Below are 27,534 nucleotides of genomic sequence, written 5' to 3' on the forward strand. Positions count from 1 at the left end.
CATAATGGTAGTTCTGCTTCACGTCACCTGTCTTATCTATGGAATTTTTCTGTGCTGTGTTGTGCATAAATATGTGATTCTTCAGAATTTCTTTTAGTCTATGCCTGATGAAGGGACCGGAGTAGACTCAAAAGCTTGTAATTTGTTACCATCTTTTCAGTTAGCCATTAAAAGGTGTCAACCACTGAGGACTCTCAATTTTAAAAGATTTTACTATGGTCACTTCACCTTGCGTTTCCAGAGCTTCAAAGTATTTAAACTGGCTCAAGTCTGAATGCCCCCTTTTAGTTTTAAAGCTTTATTATATGCGAAGAAGTGCAAGTGCAATTATATATTTAACAAAGCAAATTGAAAACTGTTTTGTTTTAAATAATATTTCAATATAGATCTTTCCCCAGTCCATACTCTCCACGTTTATCTGATCCAACCTTCCCCTTTGCCCTTTTCTTAGCCTTCCCCTCTACCTTTCCTGACTTTTCCTACTAGATCCTTTTCCTAACCCTTTTTGTCTCTCTTGATTCTACTTGGGATATAACTTCTTACTTGTTTAATTGAACAAGTTTTAGATTACTCAGGTTTTTAGATCACTCTGTTATAAGTAAAAAAGTATCTACCGTACTTACTTTTAACCCCTCTGTGACCTTAGACGTACTATCCCGTCAAGGTGCCCTGGGCTTATCTGACCCTGGACGGGATAGTACGTCATAGCCGATCGGCCGCGCTCACGGGGGGAGCGCGGCCGATCGCGGCCGGGTGTCAGCTGCTTATCGCAGCTGACATCCGGCACTATGTGCCAGGAGCGGTCACGGACCGCCCCCGGCACATTAACCCCTGGCACACCGCGATCAAACATGATCGCGATGTGCCGGCGGTGCAGGGAAGCATCGCGCAGGGAGGGGGCTCCCTGCGGGCTTCCCTGAGACCCCCGGAGCAACGCGATGTGATCGCGTTGCTGCGAGGGTCTCACCTCCCTCCCTGCTTCCTCCAGCCCCGGATCCAAGATGGCCGCGGATCCGGGTCCTGCAGGGAGGGAGGTGGCTTCACAGAGCCTGCTCAGAGCAGGCACTGTGAAGGCTGCAGCGCTGCATGTCAGATCAGTGATCTGACAGAGTGCTGTGCAAACTGTCAGATCACTGATCTGTGATGTCCCCCCCTGGGACAAAGTAAAAAAGTAAAAAAAAATTTTTCCAAATGTGTAAAAAAAAATAAAAAAAAAATTCCAAAATAATGAAAAAAAAAAAAAAATATTATTCCCATAAATACATTTCTTCATCTAAATAAAAAAAAAAACAATAAAAGTACACATATTTAGTATCGCCGCGTCCGTAACGACCCGACCTATAAACCTGTCCCACTAGTTAACTCCTTCAGTAAACACCGTAAGAAAAAAAAAAAAACGAGGCAAAAAACAACACTTTATTATCATACCGCCGAACAAAAAGTGGAATAACACGCGATCAAAAGGACAGATATAAATAACCATGGTACCGCTGAAAGCGTCATATTGTCCCGCAAAAAACGAGCCGCCATACAGCATCATCAGCAAAAAAATAAGAGAGAATAAAGCGATGCAAAAATAATTATTTTTTCTGTAAAATAGTTTTTATCGTATAAAAGCGCCAAACCATAAAAAAATGATATAAATGAGGTATCGCTGTAATCGTACTGACCCGAAGAATAAAACTGATTTATCAATTTTACCAAACGCGGAACGGTATAAACGCCTCCCCCAATAGAAATTCATGAATAGCTGGTTTTTGGTCATTCTTCCTCACAAAAATCGGAATAAAAAGCGATCAAAAAATGTCACGTGCCCGAAAATGTTTTCAGTAAAAACGTCAACTCGTCCCGCAAAAAACAAGACCTCACATGACTCTGTGGACCAAAATATGGAAAAATTATAGCTCTCAAAATGTGGTATTGCAAAAAATATTTTTTGCAATAAAAAGCGTCTTTCAGTGTGTGACGGCTGCCAATCATAAAAATCCGCTAAAAAACTCGCTATAAAAGTAAATCAAACCCCCCTTCATCACCCCCTTAGTTAGGGAAAAATAAAAAAAAATGTATTTATTTCCATTTTCCCATTAGGGTTAGGGCTAGGGTTAGGGCTCCTTCCCTTCCGAGCTCTCCCGTGTGCCCAAACAGGGGTTTACCCTCACATATGGGGTATCAGCGTACTCAGGACAAATTGGACAACAACTTTTGTGGACCAATTTCTCCTGTTACCCTTGGGAAAATACAAAACTGGGGGCTAAAAATAATTTTTGTGGGAAAACAAAAGATTTTTTATTTTCACGGCTCTGCGTTATAAACTGTAGTGAAACACTTGGGGGTTCAAAGTTCTCACAACACATCTAGATAAGTTCATTGAGGGGTCTAGTTTCCAATATGGGGTCACTTGTGGGGGGTTTCTACTGTTTAGGTACATTAGGGGCTCTGCAAACGCAATGTGACGCCTGCAGACCAATCCATCTAAGTCTGCATTCCAAATGATGCTCCTTCCCTTCCGAGCCCTCCCATGCGCCCAAACGGTGGTTCCCCCCCACATATCAGGTATCAGCGTACTCAGGACAAATTGGACAACAATATTTAGGGTCCAATTTCTCCTGCTAACCTTGGAAAAATACAAAACTGGGGGCTAAAATATAATTTTTGTGGAAAAAAAAATATTTTTTATTTGCACGGCTCTGCGTTATAAACTGTAGTGAAATACTTGGGGGTTCAAAGCTCTCACAACACATCAAGATGAGTTCCTTAGGGGGTCTACTTTCCAAAATGGTGTCACTTGTGGGGGGTTTCTACTGTTTAGGTACATTAGGGGCTCTGCAAACGCAATGTGACGCCTGCAGACCATTCCATCTAAGTTTGCATTCCAAATGGCGCTCCTTCCCTTCCGAGCCCTCCCATGCGCCCAAACGGTGGTTCCCCCTCACATATGGGGTATCAGCGTACTCAGGACAAATTGGACAACAACTTTTGGGGTCCAATTTCTCCTGTTACCCTAGGGAAAATACAAAACTGGGGGCTAAAAAATAATTTTTGTGGGAAAAAAATTTTGTTTTATTTTTATGGCTCTGCATTATAAACTTCTGTGAAGCCCTTGGTGGGTCAAAGTGCTCACCACACATCCAGATAAGTTCCTTAGGGGGTCTACTTTCCAAAATGGTGTCACTTGTGGGGAGTTTCAATGTTTAGGCACATCAGTGGCTCTCCAAACGCAACATGGCGTCCCATCTCAATTCCTGTCAATTTTGCATTGAAAAGTCAAACGGCGCTCCTTCCCTTCCGAGCTCTCCCATGCGCCCAAACAGTGGTTTACTGCCACATATGGGGTATCAGCGTACTCAGGACAAATTGGACAACAACTTTTGAGGTCCAATTTCTTCTCTTGCCCTTGGAAAAATAAAAAATTGGGGGCAAAAATATAATTTTTGTGAAAAAATATGATTTTTTATTTTTACGGTTCTGCATTATAAACTTCTGTGAAGCACTTGGTGGGTCAAAGTGCTCACCACACATCCAGATAAGTTCCTTAGGGGGTCTACTTTCCAAAATGGTGTCACTTGTGGGGGGTTTCAATGTTTAGGCACATCAGTGGCTCTCCAAACGCAACATGGCGTCCCATCTCAATTCCTGTCAATTTTGCATTGAAAAGTCAAATGGCGCTCCTTCCCTTTCGAGCTCTCCCATGCGCCCAAACAGTGGTTTACTGCCACATATGGGGTATCAGCGTACTCAGGACAAATTGGACAACAACTTTTGGGGTCCATTTTCTCCTGTTACCCTTGGTAAAATAAAACAAATTGGAGCTGAAGTAAATTTTTTGTGTAAAAAAGTTAAATGCTCATTTTTATTTAAACATTCCAAAAATTCCTATTAAACACCTGAAGGGTTAATAAACTTCTTGAATGTGGTTTTGAGCACCTTGAGGGGTGCAGTTTTTAGAATGGTGTCACACTTGGGCATTTTCTATCATATAGACCCCTCAAAATGACTTCAAATGAGACGTGGTCCCTAAAAAAAAATGGTGTTGTAAAAATGAGAAATTGCTGGTCAACTTTTAACCCTTATAACTCCCTAACAAAAAAAAAATTTGGTTCCAAAATTATGCTGATGTAAAGGAGACATGTGGGAAATGTTACTTATTAAGTATTTTGTGTGACATATCTCTGTGATTTAATTGCATAAAAATTCAAAGTTTGAAAATTGCGAAATTTTCAAAATTTTCGCCAAATTTCCGTTTTTTTCACAAATAAACGCAGGTACTATGAAAGAAATTTTACCACTATCATGAAGTACAATATGTCACGAGAAAACAATGTCAGAATCACCAGGATCCGTTGAAGCGTTTCGGAGTTATAACCTCATAAAGGGACAGTGGTCAGAATTGTAAAAATTGGCCTGGTCATTGACGTGCAAACCACCCTTGGGGGTAAAGGGGTTAAAATCCCCCACAACTCTAGCACTGCCACTTCAGTGGTCTTTCGTTGGTCATATAAATTGCTATAGTGAGGAGTGCTGCAGCCTGTGACACTTCTGTATGTCAGTACTTTAGAAATGTATGAAACCACAGGAACAACAGGGTCAGAGTCTTGGAAATTTTTTTAGGGCAACTTTGTGCTTTTTATCTTACAATATGCCATACACAGCTGCAATTAAATAGTATGCACTAATCTTCTGAATGTCGAACATCAGTTTAAGTCCTCATTCAGGCTTCCATTTTTCATTAAGTTGTTCCTTCCTTGTCTTTCGTGGATAGAACATGAACCCATTCGCATCTAGGGACCTTTTTGCATGTCCTGTTTTTTTTTTGCTGACTGTGTGTCCAAAAGAAAAAGATCACAAAAGTATGTCTGATTTTGATCCGAGTCACAAATCCAAATTTTCCATGTATGTTCATGAGTCTGTGAAAAATCGAAAAATCACTGACGGCACACATTGCTAAGTGTGTGTAGTCTGGGTGCTGTCTGATTTTAACATTGGGTAGGAGAAGCTTTGCAATTTAATTTTTTTTCAGCAGTGAAAATCACTGAGAAAAGACTAATGGTAAAAACGTAAACTCTGACCACACTCTGGTGAAATTCGGATCAAAAACATGGATGAAAATCACATAAAAAATACCAGTTAAATGACTGATGTCTGAATATGGCCAAAGGCTAAATTTACGGGCACTGAATTTCTCTGATTTGTAACATCTGGCTTCTTGTGCAGCTTTATATGCATAGGGATAGGTGCAGGAGATGCCTATTATTTCCATTCAATAGTCTGATTGGTAAATTGGATCAGACTAAGGCATGCTGAGTATTTTCCTTGTTCCATATGAAAAATGAGCCATGGGCAGTAATTTATAGGCTGTCATTGGTCTGTGTGCTATTCATGTGCTGTCCATTGTGGGCCCAACTTATCCCACTTTGTCTATTTTGTTATTCCCTATTGCCATAATGTGTTATTAATATAAATGTATTTTTACACAGTACACTAACAAAACTGAGTGAAAAGAAGCAGGCATTCAACGCTTACAAATCACAGCGTGAAAAAGAGGAGAAAGAGGAAATTAGACTCCGGGCTAAGGAGGCAAAAGAGAAGCTGCAGAGTTTCTTAGAGCAACATGAAAAGATGACTTCAACCACACGATACAGGTACTTCAATTCTATGAATTAAAATTGCAAAACACAACTTTTAAAATTAATTTGTTGCATCGTCTTTCTCAGTATGGCAGATACATAATATAGCTCATAGATAGTAGAATAATAGGTATATACTCACCAAAAAGGTGCAAAAAAAAATCCAAATTTAAAATACTAAACCTTTATTCATAACTTTAATAAAAAAGAAACGTATTAAAAAGATACGTATAAAGTAGACCAATCAATATCAGTTCATGAAGTAAACAGTTCCACTATAGATCCCCTAGATAATAAATTAATTAGATCAAGAAATATACATAATATCTGTACAAAATAAGGCCAGTTTCACACGTCCTGATATTTCCGGTACGGTAAACACGGTATCGGAGATATCCGTGCCCGTGTGTGTACTACATGCGGCACACGTGTGGCAACAGTGTGGCAACCGTGTGCCGCCTGTGTGCCGCATCAGTACCTACCGCGGAGGAAGCAGCGCTACTGTAACACCACACAGTAAGAAAAAAGTATTTTAATGAAATCAAACAATAAGCACAGTTTTGCTATCTTTATTAGTCTGCCATTCCAAGAGAAGCTATTGATCTCCTGTAAAAAAAAAAGTCAAAATAATAAACCAACAATATACCCATACCTGTCCGGCGTACAGTCAGTCCCACGCCGTAATCCATGTCTGGAGTATGCACAGTTTACAACCGGGAGCGTTGCTAATGCGACCGCTCCCGGCTGTAAACTACTGGGGAATGAATGAGACGCTGCGGGCACAGGCTCAGTAACTAGCGGTGAAGTTGCTGAGTCTGTGCTTACTGCTTCTCATTCATTCCTCAGTAGTTTCCAGCCGGGAGCGGTTGCATTAGCAACGCACCCGGTTGTAAACTGTACATTCCCCTAAATATGGATTACTGCGTGTTACTGACTGTACGCCGGACAGGTATGGGTATATTGTTGGTTTTTTATTTTGACATTTTTTACAGGAGATCGAGGGCTTTGCTTGGAATGGCAGACTAATAAAAATGGCAAAACTGTGTTTATTGTTTGATTTCATTAAAAGACTTTTCTCCTTTGCCTCATTGGGGGACATAGGACCATGGGTGTTATGCTGCCTGCCACTAGGAGGACACTAACAAAAATTGAACAAAATTAGCTCCTCCTCTGCAGTATACACCCTCATGCTGGCTGTAATCGAATCAGTTCTTGCTTAATGTCCATAGGAGGCACTTGGGTCTGGGATTCAGAACCCAACGTTATTATTTTACTTTTTAAATTTTTTATATTTTTACGTTTTTTTCCTTCACAAAACGAAGGGGCGACGGACCTCTTCAGGGGTCCGATCTCCCCGAATCATCAACAGGTGGGAACGCGGAGTGTCGCCTCCCCGTCTCCCTTCCTGCACCGTTTCCTTGCCATGCCTGGGCTTGCTTTAGCGGCGACGGTTCCCTTAAGGTCTCGACCACCCCACACCACCAACGGACGGGAACACGGACTGTGCCCTCCATGTACCCCCTTCCAGAGCCAGGCTACAGCCGGACAATAGCCCTGACCCATCCGTAGGGATTGAACCCATGGGATGTACAGAGGTCCCCATTGGCGTCTGTGCAGCCCCCACTGCATCACCACTAACAATCTGTCCCTCTCCACCTCCCTATCAAATGGATGGTGGATTAGGTGGCCTACAAAGCACAGCACATTTTCGGCTCTGCTACATCTGCGCTGCAGCCCCTGACAGTGAGTAGGCACATCGTCCAGTGGTGGCAGGAGGGCTCTCCTCAGGCGCAAAGAAGGTCCTTGTCCCTGGGGGGTATCCCGATGTCCGGCGGCATTTTTGCCGCTTCCACGCCCCCCTCTCATCGTGCCCCGGCCGGCGCCGAAAATGTAGTCCCCGCCTTCTGGCTGGACTAGGCCTTGGTTCTCTCCTTCCTCCGGCCTAAACTTGAGTCCCGGTCTTCTGCCAGGACTAGGCCTGGCACTGCCCTTAATTTCACCCACTGGGGCGGTCCCCTCTGTGCTTCAGGCGCTTCTCATACCAAATGAGAAGCGCCACTGTAATCTCGGTGGCCATTTTGGACACACATGTGGGGCTGCGTTTTTCGTATGCAGTGTCTAGCACAGCAGAGCGGGCAGGAACAGCATATAGAGCGTGGACAAGGGACATCATATTTGGGGGCACAGGACCTGGGTAAGCTACAAAACTGAGCTTAACCCCTTCTCTGCAGTAGACTTCCCTGAGTAGAGTGGGGTATCAAGGTTACATTATGTCACAGCCTAAAGCAAGGAAGGCTAACAAAACATGCACAGTGTTTTTTGCCTCATATACCACTTGCCATTTTTCATTACCCCAGGGCCATAATACCCCTTTCTGCGCAGCCTGTGATCCGGCATGCGTCCAGGAGCCCTCCACTAATGCCGACCCTAGTGACTCTAGTCCCCCTGAGTGGGCTACGTCTCTGGCACAGTCTATATATTCTCTTGTCAAAGCGATAGAGCCTCTCCGGGACCCCTCCTCAAGTCAGGGTGCCCTTTTACCTGGTACAAACTCCCCTTCTGTACGGGAATCGTCAGCCAGCAAAGGTCGTTCCCTAGTAAAATCCGCACAAGATTCTAGGAAGTGGACCCATACCACGTCCCCTGTGCACTCTGGTGCTTCAGGGTCCATGAGTCCCATTTCCTGCTCCCCCTCTGAAGGCAGCAAACATGACTCAGAATACGAGTCGGACGTCTCCATAGACCCGGACTCGCAGGAGTATCAGGAGACGTAGATACCCTTATCAAGGCAGTCAACAAGACTCTGAGGGTGGAGGAAGACTCTTCCGCTATACCAGATCATGCGGTGTCCTTCAAAAGGGCTAAACGTCCCCATAGGGTGTTTGTCAATCACCCGAGTTTACGGAGATTGTTCAGAGACATAGGAATTGGTTGGACAAATGTTTCACTGGGCAGAAGCCCCTTGAAACAAGATATCCCTTTGCTCCTGATCTATTATAGTAGTTTTAGTTAATTAACATATAAATATACCTCTCCTCCAGTGTTGGGTCTTCCGGTCTGTAGTAAGAACATACCCCACAAACCTGTTCGTGGATCCAAAAAAGGACGGAACAGTGCACCCCATACTGGATCTAAAACTGTTAAACAAATTCGTCAGAGTTCGTCACTTCCGAATGGAGTGCCTCCGCTCGGTCATCACCTCAATGGAGAAGGGGGAGTTTTTCGCATCCATCGACATCCTGGATGCTTATCTCCATATCTCAATTTTTCCACCTCACCAAAGATTCCTACGTTTCACGATTCACGACGAACACTTCCAGTTCACGGCTTTGCCCTTCGGCCTCGCTGTTAGAATCTGTATAGTTTGTGACTATCCTCCATTTTCTTGTGGAGTTCTGGCTGCTGGTCTTTTTCCTCTGGTGCTTTGTTTGTCTTGGGTCAGGTGTTTGTTTCACTCTTTATTAACCAGCACCTCCTTGCTGGACAACAGTGTTTATCTGCTTTATAATCTGCTTGTCCATTCTTCATTCTTGGGGCATGGTTGTTCTACCATACTTAGACGACCTATTAATCAAAGGCCCATCATTTCAGGCCTGTGCAGACTGCGTAAGCATCATTCTCTTTCTCGTCTCGTCTCGTTGGATGATCAACTTAGACAAGTCGTCGCCGGTACCAGCTCAGCAGATACCCTTCTTAGGCATGATCCTAGACACTTCCCGAGGGTTGGTGATCCTTCCTCCAGAAAAGGTTGTGGCGTTACAAGAAGGAGCCCAGATGCTCTTCCGATCTGTCCCTCACTCCATTCGGTTCGGGATGACAGTGCTAGGCAAGATGGTCACGGCAATGGAGGTGGTTCCATTCGCCCAGCTACTCCTCCGTCCCCTGCAACATGCGCTTCTGACAGCCTGGGACAAGAACCCATTCTCTCTGGACCGTCGGGACCGGCTGCCTCAGCGGGTCAGACAGACCCTCAGATGGTGGACAGTGAGGTCTTCTCTGGATCAGGGAAAATCCTTTCTCCCAGTACGTTGGCTAGTGGTGACTACCGACGCCAGTCTCCTAAGTTGGGGAGCGGTCTACCATCATCACACAACCCAGGGACGCTGGTCAGTTCTGGAATCGTGTCTCTCGATCAATCTCTTGGAAATACGAGCAATCAGGTGGGCCCTTCGGCGGTTTCATCATCTTCTGGCAGGTCGCCCCATTCAGATTCAATCGGACAAGGCGTACATCAACCTTCAGGGGGGCACCCGCAGCAAGCTTGCGATCCCTGAAGTAAGTCACATTCTCTGATGGGCCGAGAGGAATCACTTGGTCATTTCAGCAGTCCACATCCCAGGAGTAGAAAATTGGGCAGCAGATTTTCTCAGCCATCAGGATCTCGCCTCGGGAGAATGGTCTCTTCATCCAAAAGTTTTTTGCCATCGCTGGGGGACGCTGGATGTCGATCTGATGACCTCGAGGCTAAATGCACAGGTTCCACAGTTCATAGCCGGCTCTCGCGATCCGGTAGCCATCGGGGTGGACTCACTGGTGGAAACTGGTGGCATCAGTTTCGCCTTCCTTATGTATTTCCCCTGCTCCCTTTACTTCCGAGGATCATCAGGAAGATCAGAGCGGAGGGGATCCCAGTTATTCTGGTCGTGCCAGATTGTCCCCGGCGAGCGTGGAACGCGGAACTGGTGCAACTCGTCACCGACGTTCCCTGGAGGTTGCCAGATCGTCCTGACCTGCTTTCCCAATGCCCGATTTACCACCAGGACTCGGGGGCTCTGTCTTGAACGGCTTGGCCATTGAATCCTGGGTTCTAGCCCAAGCCGGTTTTTCCCAACAGGTGGTTTCCTCCATGATTAGCGCTCGGAAGCCTGTGTCAATGGGCATTTATCATCGTGTTTGGAAGACTATTTTCTCATGGTGCAAGGACCGTGTACGTTCCTTCCCCGTGTTTTCAATCCCTTCCATTTTAGAATTTCTCTAAACTGGTCTCGAGTCAGGTCTAGCACTTCGTTTTCTGAAATGCCAGATTTCTGCTTTATCCATCCTGTTCCAATGCTGGATAACGACCGATTGCAGGTCAAGACCTTCATTCAGGGGGTGGCCCACATGGTACCTCCCTATAATCATGGGATCTTAATTTGGTCCTAGGTGTTCTTCAGGAGGCTCCTTTCAAACTGCTGCAGGATGTATCGCTAGCCTTGCATTCTTGGAAGGTAGATTTTCTGGTGGTGGTAACGTCGATCAGACGGGTCTCGGAGTTAGCGGCTCTATCCTGCCGAACTCCGTTCCTCATTTTCCACCAAGACAAGGTAGTCTTGAGGAACATCTCCATCCTTCCAACCTACGGTCGTCTCTTCCTTCCACTTAAACTAGGACATTGTCTTGCCTTCGTTTTGTCCAGCACCTTTCCATCATATTAAGTGGTGTCTTCACACACTCGATGTGGTGAGAGCTGTTAGAAGGTACATCTCATGGACGGCGCCTTTCCGCAAGTTGGATGCCCTGTTGTGAGGGGCTCAGGAAAGGTCTACCTGCTTCTAAGGCTACAATAGCCAGGTGGATTTGCTCGGTGATTCAAGAGTCTTACCATGTCAGATTCAAGCCTATCCCAACAGGGATTAAGACACACTCCACTCGGTCAGTGGGTGCTTCTTGGGCCATTCGGCATCAGGCGACGGCACAACAAGTTTGCAAAGCTGCGACTTGGTCCAGCCTGCATACCTTTGTGAAGCACTACAATATTCATGCTCAGGCTTCTGCAGATGTGGCCCTTGGCAGAAAGATTCTGCAATTGGCGGCAACACATCTGTAGACTACGGGACATGGGGTTTTCTGCTGTGTTCTGTTTCCTACACATGGACTGCTTTAGGACGTCCCATGGTCCTGTGTCCCACAATGAGGGGAAGAAGAAACAGGGATTTTTGTGTACTCACCGAAAAATCCTTTTCTCCGAGCCACTCATTGGGAGACACAGCACCCACCCTGTTAGCCTGATGGCTTCTGTTTGTTAATTGGTTTGACATATTGTATTCTGTTTGATAGTTATAAGCTCCTACTGCTTTGGCACTGAACTGGTTCGATTACAGCCAGCATGAGGGTGTATACTGCAGAGGAGGAGCTTATTTTGTTGAAATTGGCATCCTGGCTCATCGGCGGCTGTCCCTTAAGGCTATGTGCAGACGTTGAATAAATGGATGCAGAAATTTCTTGGCAGGAAAACGCAGCTGCCTTTTTGCAGCTTTATGGTGCGTTTTTGACTGATTTGAGTGTAGTCAATGCTGAAAAACGCAGGCAAAAATGCACAAAGCATTGACATGCTGCTGATTATTTTCTGCGCCAAGTCTGCAAGTCACAAATAAGCAACATGTGTATGACACTTAGGCTATGTTCACATGTTGTGTTTTTGCAACTTTTTTTGCTGCGTTTTTTTCGCTGCATTTTTTAATGGAAATTTTAAACTGCGTTTTACAGTACCAGTATCAAAAAAGTATCCTTACTAGATGCAAAGAGAGATAGTAAAAGGTATTTTCCAAAGAAAGAAAGAAAATACCCGAATAATTGCATCTAAACTACTGGACAAAATTTATATGGTTCTACGTTAGTTTAAATAAGAACATATAGACAAAAAACGTATATTGAACAAAGTAGAAAATTTATTAATAATAGCAACAAGACAAAACAAAAATTATTAAAAAGTAGCCGTGAGTGCCTGAAAGGAGCCAAAATAGATCACGGTGGCACCACCTTGGGAAGACAAGCAAGGCAGGTACAAGTACAACTAAATGGCAAGGAATGGCGATATTATACTAAATGTCTGTGACATAGACAAATAAATACATCCTGAAACAATTGGTAATCCATATCAATGGCAATACATAATTACAGTCATATGACAAGAGGATGAAGGTTTCAGGATTAATTAGTGCAAAAAGACGCCAATGCTGCCAGAAAAGGGATTGAAAGGGATTCCCCGGGAAGTGGCACCACTATCTGGGTTTAGGAAAGGCAACTTTTCACTATCATTTAAGTTTTTTTTCAATAATATCGCCATTCCTTGCCATTTAGTTTTACTTGTACCTGACTTGCTTGTCTTCCCAAGGTGGTGCCACCGTAATCTATTTTGGCTCCTTTCAGGCACTCATGGCTACTTTTTAATAATTTTTGTTTTGTCTTTTTGCTACTATTAATACATTTTCTACTTTGTTCAATATACCTTTTTTGTCTATATGTTCTTGTTTTACAGTACCAGCAAAGTCTATGAGATGTCAGAAAACTATTGCACACACATTGGTTTTATTTTCCTGACTGATTTGAAAAACTGCTGTATTTTTGTGAAAACTGCAGCATGTTATTTCTTTCAGTGTTTTTTCTGCATATTTGCAGCATATTTTCAGCAATAGGAAACAATGGGTAAATGCAAAAATGCAGCAAAAACCGCAGGCATCAGTTTTTGCTGCATTATTGGTGTGAAAACCTAAGGAAGTTAAATCAGGCTTTTTTTGGGCTACTAAACTTCATCAACATGCACAGGAGACAAGAAAAACGCAGCAGAAACTCAGCAAAACCTGCTTTTTATAAGCCACTTCTTTACTGCCAAGAGAGCAGGCTTTTGCTTGCGGGACAAAAATGCAGCAAAAAAGCAATGTGTGAACATAGCCTTAAAGGGGTTGTCCACTACTAGGACAAGCCCTTCTTGATCAAAGTGTTTGTCCCTGATAAAATAATAAAGCTTAAACTCACATCCCATGTCGGCGCTGTTCCCGCGGTGTCGGCACTTGCTGTCCCCAAGGCTCTGGTGCGGTGTTGTGGCATGTGATGCCTCCGCCCAATCAGTGTTGGCGTCGCTGTCTCTGCCTTTGAACAAATCGGACATGAAGAGGAAGTACGGGTTGAAGATGATCTCGGACTTTTTTCTCTTAATGTTCGGGGACAGTGACGCCAGCGCTGATTGAACGCCGGGATCATCTATCACGTCACTACACGAGACCTGGGGGAGAGTGAGTGCCAATGCCACGGGAACGGCGCCAACACGGGACATGAGTATAATCTTTATTATTTTATTGAGACCATGCGAGTGGTATGACGAGGCTGTCCAAGTAGTGGACAACTTCTTTAAGGTTTCTCATTCACTTTGCTGGTATCAGGATTGCTTCATGGTTTGCTAGCAATTCTGCATGGCAAAAACGCATCAAATCTGCATCGTGTGCACAAGCCCTAAGTATCCCTGGTGAATCCTTATGGTAGATAAACAATAGTTAAATAGACAAAGCTATATGCAATAATGAGTAATGGTGTATTTAGCTTATGCTTCTGTTATACATGAGCTCCCTTAAGGTGGAGTGGGGATGTAATATCCCTCTCAAAAAGGGCCCCGGTCCGTCTCATCCAGATCTGAGGTCCTGGTCTTGATGCGTTTAACCCTCTCAATGTCAAGGTTCCTTAGGAGGCCACACGAGTTCCAGGCCCAATCACCCATAATGCAAACCACAAGTGATATATTTGACCATGAAGGAACACATATGTAACAGAAGAATAAGGTAAGTACACTAATACTAATAATTGTTTATGGCTTTGTCTATTTGTCTATTGCACCATATCGATTATTAGGGTGACAACCTCCGCAGCAAGGCAGAGAACAAACTTCATCTATTTAAAAAAAATCATATACAGTGGTTTCATTCAGATGTCTGCGAATCACATACGTGTATCATCCATGGTTTTCATGGTTAGCACACGTACCCATTATAGTCTATGTGGCTGTTCACATGTCCATGTTTTTTGCTGACTGAGTGGTCTGCAAACAATAATGGAGGCATATTATATTTTTTATCCAAGTCAAAGATTAAAACTACCCATAAAAGCCTATGGATCCATGAAATCCACAGATAGCCCAATGATGGTGTCCATCTGCAGGCTGTGATCTGCTCCTTTTTAGCAATGTACTGGATACTAGAAGCTTGGCAATTCATTTATTTTTTCATACGAGAAAACCACTGATGAAACTCTGATGGTAAAAAATCATGTTTTATTAGTATAGATTCTGTAAATCATGTCTTCACATAATGGTGAAGATAAAAGGGAAGGTTCTCTAACTATGCTATCAGGGAGATTGAGAAAAACAGGCCACTGAGACTAACATGCCTGTCAGTGGTAGCTGTCAGAAACATAAAGCTGAAAACTCTGGAGCAAAATTGTGTTACAAGAAAAAGGCAATTGTTACAAGTATTCGGCTTCAGGTGCTAATTGGTTATTGCAGCAGCCATATTAGTGAAGTTCTTTTTGTCTTTCTAGTTTCGTTAGTGAAACCTCATCAGAAACTATGTCTGTTTTTGTAGGAAAGCCGAGCAAATATTTGGAGAACAAGAAGTGTGGTCTGTAGTTCCAGAAAGAGATCGCAAAGAAATTTATGATGATGTTCTCTTCTTTCTTGCAAGAAAAGAAAAGGTAACAAGTAATACAACATATGCCCTGTGCATAAAAAATGTAACCACAATATTTTTTCATTGCAGTTTTCAAATATAGTATTACAAATGAATAGGCAGCTATGTATTATATGCTCCCACGGGACATTTAATGCCTCAAACATTACAGTTTCATACTTGGCCCTCAGTCAGATGTGTCGCTTTCACTTGCGTGTTCTAACCATGAATTGAGTCAGAATGTCCTTGTAGTTTTTCTTCTTCACAAGGGTCTCCCCATCTCAGTCATTTATAGCATATCTATGAGATATACAATAAATGTCTGATTGGCAGTCCAACCTCTTAGGACCCATAACTACACTCCTCAACATTGGCATTGCAACACCACAAAGGACACGTTGTGGAATTATGGAAACCACAGCATGGATATGCATGTTACTGATATGCAAGTAATAAAAAAATGGAAACATTTTCAAAACATCATGTTTAATTAATATTGAATATGAGTGTCACACTCAGAAATTTCCACACTTATTAGGTTATTAATGGTTGTCTGAGGTTGGAAGCATGTTACTGGAGCTACTGTGAGCAGTCTGTGTGGTCTTAAAGTACTACCATGGCCTGCAGCGTCTCTGGACTTTTATCATCAAGCACATCTGGGATATCATAAGTCAGCAAAGGGAGCAGCCAGCAGGGGATAATTTGCTTGGACAAATGCACTCTGCATGGCAAAGCATTACACAGACAACCATTAATTATTATTATTATTTATTTATCTAGGACCATTAATTCCATGGTGCTGTACATGAGAATGGGGTTACATACAGGGTTATAGATATCATTTACAGTGCACAAATTGATGATGACAGACTGGTACAGAGGGGAGAGGACCCTTTCCTTGCGGACTTACATTCTACGTGATACTGGGCAAGAGACAGAAGGTCGGGGGTGCGGCAGCTCTGGTGGCGGTGAGGCAGCAGCTCTGGTGGCTGATGAGGTGGCAGCTCGGGTGGCTGGTGAGGCGGCAGCTCGGGTGGCTGGTGAGGCGGCAGCTCGTGTGGTTGGTGAGGCGGCAGCTCGGGTGGTTGTTGAGGCGGCAGCTCGGGTGGTTATTGCAGGCTGTAAGCTTTCCCGAAGAGATGGGTTTTCAGGTTCAGTCTGAAGGATCCGAAGGTGGTGGATAATCGGATTTGTTGAGGCGTGGAATTCCAGAGGATGGGGGATATTCGTGAGAAATCTTGAAGGAGGTTGTGTGAGGAACGAATAAGTGTGGAGGAGAGTAGGAGGTCTTGGGTGGATCGAAGATTACGTGAGGGGAGATATTGGGAGATTAGTTCAGAGATATAGGGAGGGGAGAGGTTGTGGATGGCTTTGTAGATCGATGTTAGTAGTTTGAACTGGATTTGTTGGGGAATTGGGAGCCAATGGAGGGATTTGCAGAGGGGAGAAGCAGGGGAGTAGCGAGAAGAGAGGTGGATTAGCCGGGCAGCAGAGTTGAGGACAGACTGGAGTGGTACAAGGGATTTAGCGGGGAGGCCACAGAGGAGGGTGTTGCAGTAATCGAGGCGGGAGATGATGAGGGCATGCACAAGAGTATTAGTAGATTGTGGGGTGAGGAAGGGACGGATTCTGACAATGTTTTTGAGTTGGAGGCGACAGGAGGTGGCAAGAGTTTGGACGTGTGGTTTGAAGGACAGGGCAGAGTCGAGAGTTACCCCGAGACAACGGATTTCAGGTGCAGGAGAGAGCGTGATGCCGTTTACCATAATAGATAGATCAGGTAGGGGGGATACGCGAGATGGGGGAAAGATGATGAGTTCGGTTTTGTCTACATTGAGTTTTAGGAAGCGAGAGTTGAAGAAGAAGGATATGGCTGATAGACACTCTGGGATTCTGGACAGCAGAGAGGTGACATCTGGGCCGGAGAGATAGATCTGAGTGTCGTCTGCATACAGGTGCTACTGGAAGCCATAGGAATTTATGAGTTGTCCTAGGCCAAGGGTATAGATGGAAAAAAGTAGAGGCCCTAGGACAGAGCCTTGAGGGACTCCAACAGAGAGGGGGCAGGGTGAGGAGGTAGTGTGTGAGTGCTAAACGCTAAATGTGCGGTCGGAAAGGTATGAGGCAATCCAGGACAGGGCAAGGCCTTTGATGCCAAGGGAAGAAAGAATCTGTAGCAGTAGGCAGTGGTTGACTGTGTCGAAAGCAGAGGACAGGTCGAGAAGGAGGAGGATAACCCCATTGATAGCATGCCAAGGAGTGTAAGTGCGTGTTTCTACATATGGCGCTCATACTTGTTACTGAATAAATCAAGATTTTTCAAAATTTTGTTTACATTTTTTCATCATGTGCATAGCATTAACATATCTGTTGATCTTGTGATTTCCATAATTCCATTACTTTTCCTTATTGGTGTTACAGTTTCAATGTTGGGCAGTGATTTGTAAATGGAAATCTACTCTCTCAATTAATTTCCGGGGAAAAAATTGCTCCATGTGGGGCTTAGTTTTTTCCAGAAGTGGGACTGGGACCCGCATCCTTCAGACATTCATGGCAGATCCTGTGGGTATACCATAAATGTCCCAGATGGCATTACATCCTCTGTGAGATATTCCTGATGGACTGTGCAGAATCACATCAATTTTTTTTTATTTAGATTGTCCTATTTGTAAGGTGGCTGCCGGACACATAGTTGATGGGAGGTATGTATCACTGAGGTGGTTATCCTCTGTGATGTAAACCTGGAGTAATGCTCTAGTACACATAATACTAAGAGGCTGAACGGTTTAATTTGTTTAGCTTGCACTGAAAGGCCATTTATTTTTCCTTTGCTTGTGGCATGGTTTATGAACCACCAATAAACCAGCCTGGACATTTAAACTGAAATGGTTCCTGTAATATCTCTCGCCGCACCCAAGTGAGTAGCATTACCACATATTACAGAAAATTGTCTACAGCATTTACAGACCAAGTTCTGCACCGCTGAAATCTGAATGCTTAATGAGAATCTGATGCTATTTAAACTACTTATACAATCCTTTAGGGGACTTAGCTCGTTTCAGTATAAGACTGTGATCCAAGTCCAAGAAGTATTGTTTCTCTTTGCGGAGAGTGACACGTTAAGCATGTCGAGATGAGGAGACTTAAATTTGCAATGCTCCTCTAGGAAATATGCAAATTGTCTCTTCAGAGAGAAAGAGGACTAGAACTCTAGTGCCACCCATTGGAAGTAGTAATCCTAACAGTCAATGTCGACCCTTTAACGAGCCTTGTCACATGATTTAGGATAAAAGCCAAACCAAAATCTCAATTTGCAGGCAGTGTGTTTCGGGGTACTGCCCCTCATCAGTGCAAAGTGAAGATCTGGTTTGGCTGAGAGAAATTATACTTCTTGGATCCCAGTCAGACGCCTCTCACTCAGCCCAACCAGATCTCCACTTTGAACTGACGAGGGGCATTACCCCGAAACACAGTGTCTGCAAATGGAGATTCTGGTTTGACTTTTATCCTATATCATGTGACAAGGCTCGTTAAAGGGTCGACATTGACTGTTAGGATTGCTACTTCCAATAGGTGGCACTAGAGTTCTAGTCATCTTCCTCTCTGAAGAGACAATTAGTATAAGACTGTAAAAGTAGTTTAAATTCAGTTTTAGGGGTGACTTACTTTTCTTAACGTATTTTATATCCGTCTAGGAACAAGCAAAGCAGCTGAGGAAACGTAATGTCCAAGCCTTGAAAAATATCTTGGATAATATGAGCAATGTTAGCTTCCAGACAACCTGGTCAGAGGCCCAGCAGTATTTAATGGATAACCCAATGTTTGCTGAGGATGAAGAGCTGCAGAGTGAGTATATAGCACAAGTGGTAAATCTATGGGAGAGTGAGGGCTTCAATAATGGTTGGTTCAATATCGCATTCTACGTTCGTGATTCTCCTGTAAATGCTAGGTGCTGTAGTCACCTGATATTGATGCTTTTCTAGATATGGATAAAGAAGATGCGCTCATTTGCTTTGAGGAGCACATCCGAGCTCTGGAAAAAGATGAAACTGAAGAAAAGGAAAAAAGTAGGCTGCGGGAAAGGCGGCAGCAGCGTAAAAATCGTGAATCTTTTCAGGTATACCCTAAACAGATCTTAATCCTACAAATGGTGTTAAATATTCAATATGTTTCAGTTTAATTCCACATGACTTCCCAATTTATGTTCTTGTCAAGTAAAAAAAATAGTGTGTGATACCGCCATTAGTAAAGAATTCTTGTTTTATGGTTCAATATTTTTTCCATTGCTTTTCTTTAAGCAAACCTAACATTATTTTCTTTTTTATATGCAGCCGCAATGCAATTCTAAAACACTATTCTTCTGTATGTTCTCCTCACAGGTTTTTCTTGATGAGCTGCATGAAACGGGACAGTTACACTCCATGTCTACTTGGATGGAGCTGTACCCGTCAGTAAGCACGGACACTCGCTTTGCTAGCATGCTAGGACAGACAGGTGATTCTCTTTACTCTTGTATTCTGCTTTTAAGTAACGAGTGATCTCACAAAGTGACTATTAATTAGAGGGAACATGTACCAAAAGTTAGCTCACCACTACAGTATTAAGTTGAGGACTTACATTTTGCACAGACATCTGCCTGTATCCATAGACTTTTCAATCCCAAATTTAGAAAAAGTCCAGCAATGCAATGTAGTGATTATTAGTGTTGAGCATTCCGATACTGCAAATATCGGAGTTCCGATACTGAGTTCCGATACTTTTACGATATCAAATGCCGGAATCGGAAGTTCCCATAGTGCAATGATGCACTATAATGGAGTGTGGGCGGTGCGTGGGCGGAGACTGCATGTCTGTGTGTGCGGGCGGGGTCTGTGCGTGACTCTGGGGGGTCTGTGAGGGCTGCCGGGGGTCTGTGCGGGCTCGCCGGGGGTCTGTGCAGGCCTGCCGTGAGTCTGTGCGGGTTGCCGGGGGTCTGTGCGGGCCTCTCGGGGGTTGTGTGTGTGTGTGCGGGCATCGTCCGATGGGACTACAAGTCCCATCAGGCTATGCCTGCTACAATGACAGTGATTGACACATTAGCCATTGATGGGACAGTAGTAGCCCCATCATCCGGCTAGTGTGTTGAATGTAAAAAATAAAAGAACACAAACATACATACTACATACAACATACTACATACATACAACATACATACTACATACATACTACATAAATGTATACATACTACATACATACATACTACATACATACATACATGCATACAACATACAGTACAGACCAAAAGTTTGGACACACCTTCTCATTTAAAGGGAACCTGTCACCCCGAAAATCGCGGGTGAGGTAAGCCCACCGGCATCAGGGGCTTATCTACAGTATTCTGTAATGCTGTAGATAAGCCCCTGATGTTACCTGAAAAAGGAGAAAAAGACGTTACATTATACTCACCCAGGGGCGGTCCCGCTGCTGGTCAGGTCAGATGGGCGTCTCCGGTCCGCTGCGGCGCCTCCTATCTTCTTTCCATGACGTCCTCTTCTGATCTTCAGCCACAGCTCCGGCGCAGGCGTACTTTGCTCTGCCCTCTTGAGGGCAGATTATAGTACTGCAGTGCGCAGTCGCCGGAAAGGTCAGAGGCCCGGCGCCTGCGCACTGCAGTACTTTGTCTGCCCTCAAGAGGGCAGAGCAAAGTACGCCTGCGCCGGAGCCGTGGCTGAAGATCAGAAGAGGACGTCATGGAAAGAAGATAGGAGGCGCCGCAGCGGACCGGAGACGCCCATCTGACCTGACCAGCAGCGGGACCGCCCCTGGGTGAGTATAATATAACGTCTTTTTCTCCTTTTTCAGGTAACATCAGGGGCTTATCTACAGCATTACAGAATGCTGTAGATAAGCCCCTGATGCCGGTGGGCTTACCTCACCCGCGATTTTCGGGGTGACAGGTGCCCGTTAAAGATTTTCCTGTATTTTCATGACTATGAAAATTGTACATTCACACTGAAGGCATCAAAACTATGAATTAACACATGTGGAATTATACACTTAACAAAAAAGTGTGAAACAACTGAAATTATGTCTTGTATTCTAGGTTCTTCAAAGTAGCCACCTTTTGCTTTGATGACTGCTTTGCACACTCTTGGCATTCTCTTGATGAGCTTCAAGAGGTAGTCACCGGGAATGGTTTTCACTTCACAGGTGTGCCCTGTCAGGTTAAATAAGTGGAATTTCTTGCCTTATAAATGGATTTGGGACCATCAGTTGTGTTGTGCAGAAGTCTGGAGGATACACAGATGATAGTCCTACTGAATAGACTGTTAGAATTTGTATTATAGCAAGAAAAAAGCAGCTAAGTAAAGAAAAACGAGTGGCCATCATTACTTTAAGAAATGAAGGTCAGTCAGTCCGAAAAATTGGGAAAGCTTTGAAATTGTCCCCAAGTGCAGTGGCAAAAACCATCAAGCACTACAAAGAAACTGGCTCACATGAGGACCACCCCAGGAAAGGAAGACCAAGAGTCACCTCTGCTTCTGAGGATAAGTTTATCTGAGTCACCAGCCTCAGAAATCGCAGGTTAACAGCAGCTCAGATTAGAGACCAGGTCAATGCCACACAGAGTTCTAGCAGCAGACACATCTCTACAACAACTGTTAAGAGGAGACTTTGTGCAGCAGGCCTTCATGGTAAAATAGATGCTAGGAAACCACTGCTAAGGACAGGCAACAAGCAAAAGTGACTTGTTTGGGCTAAAGAACACCAGGAATGGACATTAGACCAGTGGAAATCTGTGCTTTGGTCTGATGAGTCCAAATTTGAGATCTTTGGTTCCAACCATCGTTTCTTTGTGCGAAGCAGAAAAGGTGAACGGATGGACTCTACATGCCTGGTTCCCACCGTGAATCATGGAGGAGGAGGTGTGATGGTGTGGGGTTGCTTTGCTGGTGACACTGTTGGGGATTTATTCAAAATTGAAGGCATACTGAACCAGCATGGCCACCACAGCATCTTGCAGCGGCATGCTATTCCATCCGGTTTGCGTTTAGTTGGACCATAATTTATTTTTCAACAGGACAATGACCCCAAACACACCTCCAGGCTGTGTAAGGGCTATTTGACCAATAAGAAGAGTAATGGGGTGCTACTCCAGATGACCTGGCCTCCACAGACACCAGACCTGAACCCAATCGAGATGGTTGGGGGTGAGCTGGACCGCAGAGTGAAGGCAAAAGGGCCAACAAGTGCTAAGCATCTCTGGGAACGCCTTCAAGATTGTTGAAAGACCATTCCCGGTGACAACCTCTTGAAGATCATCAAGAGAATGCCAAGAGTGTGCAAAGCAGTCATCAAAGCAAAAGGTGGCTACTTTGAAGAACCTAGAATATAAGACATATTTTCAGTTGTTTCACACTTTTTTGTTAAGTATATATTTCCACATGTGTTAATTCATAGTTTTGATGCCTTCAGTGTGAATGTATAATTTTCATAGTCATGAAAATACAGAAAAATCTTTAACCCCTTACCGGCATCGGACGTACTATACCGTCCGATGCCGGCTCCCCTGCTTTGATGCAGGGCTCCGCGGTGAGCCCGCACCAAAGCCGGGACATGTCAGCTGTTTTGAACAGCTGACATGTGCCCGTAATAGGTGCGGGCAGAATCGCGATCTGCCCGCACCTATTAACTAGTTAAATGCCGCTGTCAAACGCAGACAGCGGCATTTAACTACCGCTTCCGGCCGGGCGGCCGGAAATGACGTCATCGCCGACCCCCGTCACATGATCGGGGGTCGGCGATGCATCTGGATGGTAACCATAGAGGTCCTAGAGACCTCTATGGTTACTGATCACCCGTCGCTGTGAGCGCCACCCTGTGGTCGGCGCTCACAGCACACGTGCAATTCTGCTACATAGCAGCGATCAGCAGATCGCTGCTATGTAGCAGAGGCGATCGTGCTGTGCCTGCTTCTAGCCTCTCATGGAGGCTATTGAAGCATGGTAAAAGTTAAAAAAAAAAGTTTAAAAAAATGTGAAAAAAATAAAAAAAACATAAAAGTTTAAATCACCCCCCTTTCGCCCCAATCAAAATAAATCAATAAAAAAAATATCAAATCTACGCATATTTGGTATCGCCGCGCTCAGAATCGCCCGATCTATCAATTAAAAAAAAGTATTAACCTGATCGCTAAACAGCGTAGCGGGAAAAAAATTCGAAACGCCAGAATTACGTTTTTTTGGTCGCCACGACATTGCATTAAAATGCAATAACGGGCGATCAAAAGAACGTATCTGCACCAAAATGCTATCATTAAAAACGTCATCTCGGCACGCAAAAAATAAGCCCTCAACCGACCCCAGATCATGAAAAATGGAGACGCTACGAGTATCGGAAAATGGCGCAATTTTTTTTTTTATTTTTTTAGCAAAGTTTGGAATTTTTTTTCACCACTTAGATAAAAAATAACCTAGTCATGTTTGGTGTCTATGAACTCGTAATGACCTGGAGAATCAGAATGGCAGGTCATTTTTAGCATTTAGTGAACCTAGCAAAAAAGCCAAGCAAAAAACAAGTGTGTGATTGCACTTTTTTTGCAATTTCACCGCACTTGGAATTTTTTTCCCGTTTTCTAGTACACGACATGCTAAAACCAATGATGTCGTTCAAAAGTACAACTCGTCCCGCAAAAAATAAGCCCTCACATGGCCAAATTGACAGAAAAATAAAAAAGTTATGGCTCTGGGAAGGAGGGGAGCGAAAAATGAACACGGAAAAACGAAAAATCCCCGGTCATGAAGGGGTTAAATGAGAATGAGTGTCCAAACTTTTGGTCTGTACTGTACATGCTACATACATACAGCATTCTACATACATGCTACATACATACTACATACATACAACATACATGCAACATACTACATACATACATACGTACTACATACGTACAACATACATATTACATACATACTACATACATACAACATACATACTACATACATACTACATACATACAACATACTACATACATACATACTATACAATACATTCATACATTACATACAATACATACATATAGACATACAGTACATATAACATAGATTACATCCCTAGTCTCACTTTTGGCATTGCTGTGTGACCTTTTCTGCGTCGCACAAAGACACGGTCGGTGGAACCAAAGATCTCAAATTTGGACTCATCAGACCAAAGCACAGATTTCCACTGGTCTATTGTCCATTCCTGGTGTTCTTTAGCCCAAACAAGTATCTTCTGCTTGTTGTCTGTCCTTAGCAGTGGTTTATTAGCAGCTATTTTACCATGTAGGCCTGCTGCACAAAGTCTCCTCCTAACAGTTGTAGAGATGTGTCTGCTGCTAGAACTCTGTGTGGCATTGACCTGGTCTCTAATCTGAGCTGCTGTTAACCTGCGATTTCTGGGGCTGTGACTCAGATAAACTTATCCTCTGAAGCAGAGGTGACTCTTGGTCTTCCTTTCCTGGGGCAGTCCTCATGTGAGCCAGTTTCTTTGTAGTGCTTGATGGTTTTTGCCACTGCACTTTGGGACACTTTCAAAGTTTTCCCAATTTATCGGACTGACTGACCTTCATTTCTTAAAGTAATGATGGCCACTCGTTTTTCTTTACTTAGCTGTTTTTTTCTTGCCATAATATAAATGCTAATAGTCTATTCAGTAGGACTATCAGCTGTGTATCCACCAGACTTCTGCACAACACAACTGATGGTCCCAACCCCATTTATAAGGCAAGAAATCCCACTTATTAAACCTGACAGGGCACACCTGTGAAGTGAAAACCATTCCCGGTGACTACCTCTTGAAGCTCATCAATGCCAAAAGTGTGCAAATCAGTAATCAAAGCAAAAGATGGCTACTTTGAAGAACTTAGAATATGAGACATATTTTCAGATGTTTCACTCTTTTTTGTTAAGTATATAATTCCACATGTGTTAATTCATAGTTTTGATGCCTTCAGTGTGTATGTACAATTTTCAAATACAGAAAAAGCTTTGAATGAGAAGGTGTGTCCAAACTTTTGGGCTGTACTGTATGTGTGTAGTATGTATGTAGCATGTATGTATGTATGTAGTATGTATGTATGTTGTATGTATGTAGTATGTTGTATGTAGTATGTATTTTTGTGTTTTGTTTTTTTTACATTCAACACATTAGCCGGATGATGGGACTACTACTGTCCCATCATTGGCTAATGTGTCAATTACTGTAATTGTAGCAGGCATAGCCCGATGGGACTTGTAGTCCCATCGGACGATGCCTGCACACACACACAACACAACCCCCGAGAGGCCCGCACAGACCCCGGGCAGCCCGCACAGACACCCGGCAGGCCCGCACAGACCCCGGCAGGCACCGCCCACACTCTTCCCCCCTCTGGAACTGGATGTGCAAAGTAAAGAAAGGGCTTATTTTCATTCCGATATTTGTGTCCCATTGACTTGCATTGGTTTCTGGTATCGGTATCGGCAATACCCGATAATCGGTATCGGCGATACCCGATATTTTTTGGGTATCGGTCCGATCCAATCCGATCCGATGTTTCCCAATATCGGAAGGTATCGCTCAGCGCTAGTGATTATCCCATAAGACTCAATGTTTAGACCATCTTGGATAAAATAAGGTATGAAAAAATACAATAGCCATGACCTGGCCTACATGTTTCAGCAGGATATGTTGAGATTACTTATTATTTGCTTTACTTTTTCTAATCTAGGGAATATTTAGAGGCAGATGAATAGTGATTTTAGAGTTCCTATGAAACACATGTAATTGGATGTAAAATTATCAAAAGAATAAGAAATGTGAATTGATCCATAATCAGTCAATTTCAAGTTCTCTTGATATCATGTGGGGACAATTAAGGGTCCCCTACACATTAGACTAAAGTCAGCCAAACCCATCGATATCACCAGAATTGTGCAACAGTCTTAGGCCACATTCACATGTTCAGTATTTGTTCAGTATTTTACATCAGTATTTGTAAGTCAAAACCAGGAGTGGAACAATCAGAGGAAAAGTATAATAGAAACATATGCACCACTTCTGTATTTATCACCCACTCCTGGTTTTGGCTTACAAATACTGAGGTAAAAAACTCACCAAATACTAAATGTGTGAATGTGGCCTTACGTGTATGTGGGCCTCCAGACCCTACCGTAGCAGATGATGTCGGGGTAGATTAAGGATGGGCAGTTTGAATTTTAGTGTCCCACCCTTTTTATGGGGATGACTTTCTCCTCGCTCCCTTTTGAAGGCATATAAACTTTCAGCTTGGCCAAATAATCCAGTGCATTGGGGACACTAGCTATTTAATGTGTATAGAGATAATCTATGTTCACCATCCCGAGTGGTGGATGTAACTAAAATGATCAAACCTACTAATTATAAGTTTATTACAAACATGCAAAAATACACACCCTTACATCCCTTGGCATGCCATCAATGAATTTATTAATGGTTGTCTAAGTAATATTCTTCCACTCTGAATGTACTTGGGCCCTCAGATCATCAAGTTTCCTTTGGAATTGCTGACTTAATGATGTCCCAGATGTGCTTGATGGGAGACATGTTCAGGTACACTTCAGGCCATAGTAGCTTGTTTAGTTGACACAGTCTGATCACAGTAGCACAAGCAACATGCGCTTGGCATTGTACTGTTAAAAAATGTTTCTGGGACACTTTCATGTTCCCTCTTGAATTGCATTGCCCACATGGTCTCCAAACCAATCTCCAGATACCACTGCATCCAAGACAAAAGCAGGACTCTGAAGACGATGAACTTCCATTTCAGCATCCATTTCCATGTATCTAGACATCTGGCTTGTAGTCCAATGTCTTGCAAACACTTTCTATTAGTTAGTATGAACACTGTTTGATGGCTTAGGGTACCGTCACACAGTGGCATTTTGATCGCTACGACGGTACGATCCGTGACGCTCCAGCATCGTAACAATATCGCTCCAGCGTCATAGACTGCTGTCACACTTTGCAATGTACGACGCTGGAGCGATAATTTCATGACGTATGTGCGATGTAGAAGCCGTTGGTTTCTATGTGCACATCGTATACAATATCGTGCACACCTTTGTTACACCATGCGATCATGCCGCCACAGCGGGACACTAGACGACGGAAGAAAGTTTCAAACGATCTGCTACGACGTACGATTCTCAGCGGGGTCCCTGATCGCAGGAGCGTGTCAGACACAGCGAGATCGCTGGAATGTCACGGATATATCGCTGGAACATCACAAATCGTGCCGTCGTAGCGATCAAAATGCCACTGTGTGACGGTACCCTTAGACTTGTCATGCAATATCTAATTTCACTTGCAGTAGAGAATAGATCACTTTGCACCATTATTCGAATCTGGCTAGACCATGGCAACACCATAAACAGGTCTTCATGTGGGAACTTCACACTAGTCCTACTCCTGGGATTCTGATGTGGGGTGACAAAATTCACAGTAGTCAGACTACT

At 43.7% G+C, this 27,534-nt stretch overlaps 1 protein-coding gene across 3 annotated transcripts in view; it reads left to right on the forward strand.

Moving 5' to 3' along the window:
• The window catches only part of PRPF40B (pre-mRNA processing factor 40 homolog B), a 176,905-nt gene that overhangs the window by 107,104 nt on the left and 42,267 nt on the right, over positions 1 to 27,534 (forward strand). For all 3 annotated transcript variants that reach the window (XM_069758313.1, XM_069758314.1, XM_069758315.1), the window contains exons 14-18: positions 5,475 to 5,639; positions 14,957 to 15,065; positions 18,736 to 18,886; positions 19,024 to 19,157; positions 19,420 to 19,534. In XM_069758313.1, coding sequence (XP_069614414.1) covers positions 5,475 to 5,639; positions 14,957 to 15,065; positions 18,736 to 18,886; positions 19,024 to 19,157; positions 19,420 to 19,534 — 674 coding nt within the window. The remainder of the gene's footprint in view (positions 1 to 5,474; positions 5,640 to 14,956; positions 15,066 to 18,735; positions 18,887 to 19,023; positions 19,158 to 19,419; positions 19,535 to 27,534) is intronic.

Source organism: Ranitomeya imitator, chromosome 3 (genome assembly GCF_032444005.1).
Source record: "Ranitomeya imitator isolate aRanImi1 chromosome 3, aRanImi1.pri, whole genome shotgun sequence".
NCBI lineage: Eukaryota > Metazoa > Chordata > Amphibia > Anura > Dendrobatidae > Ranitomeya > Ranitomeya imitator.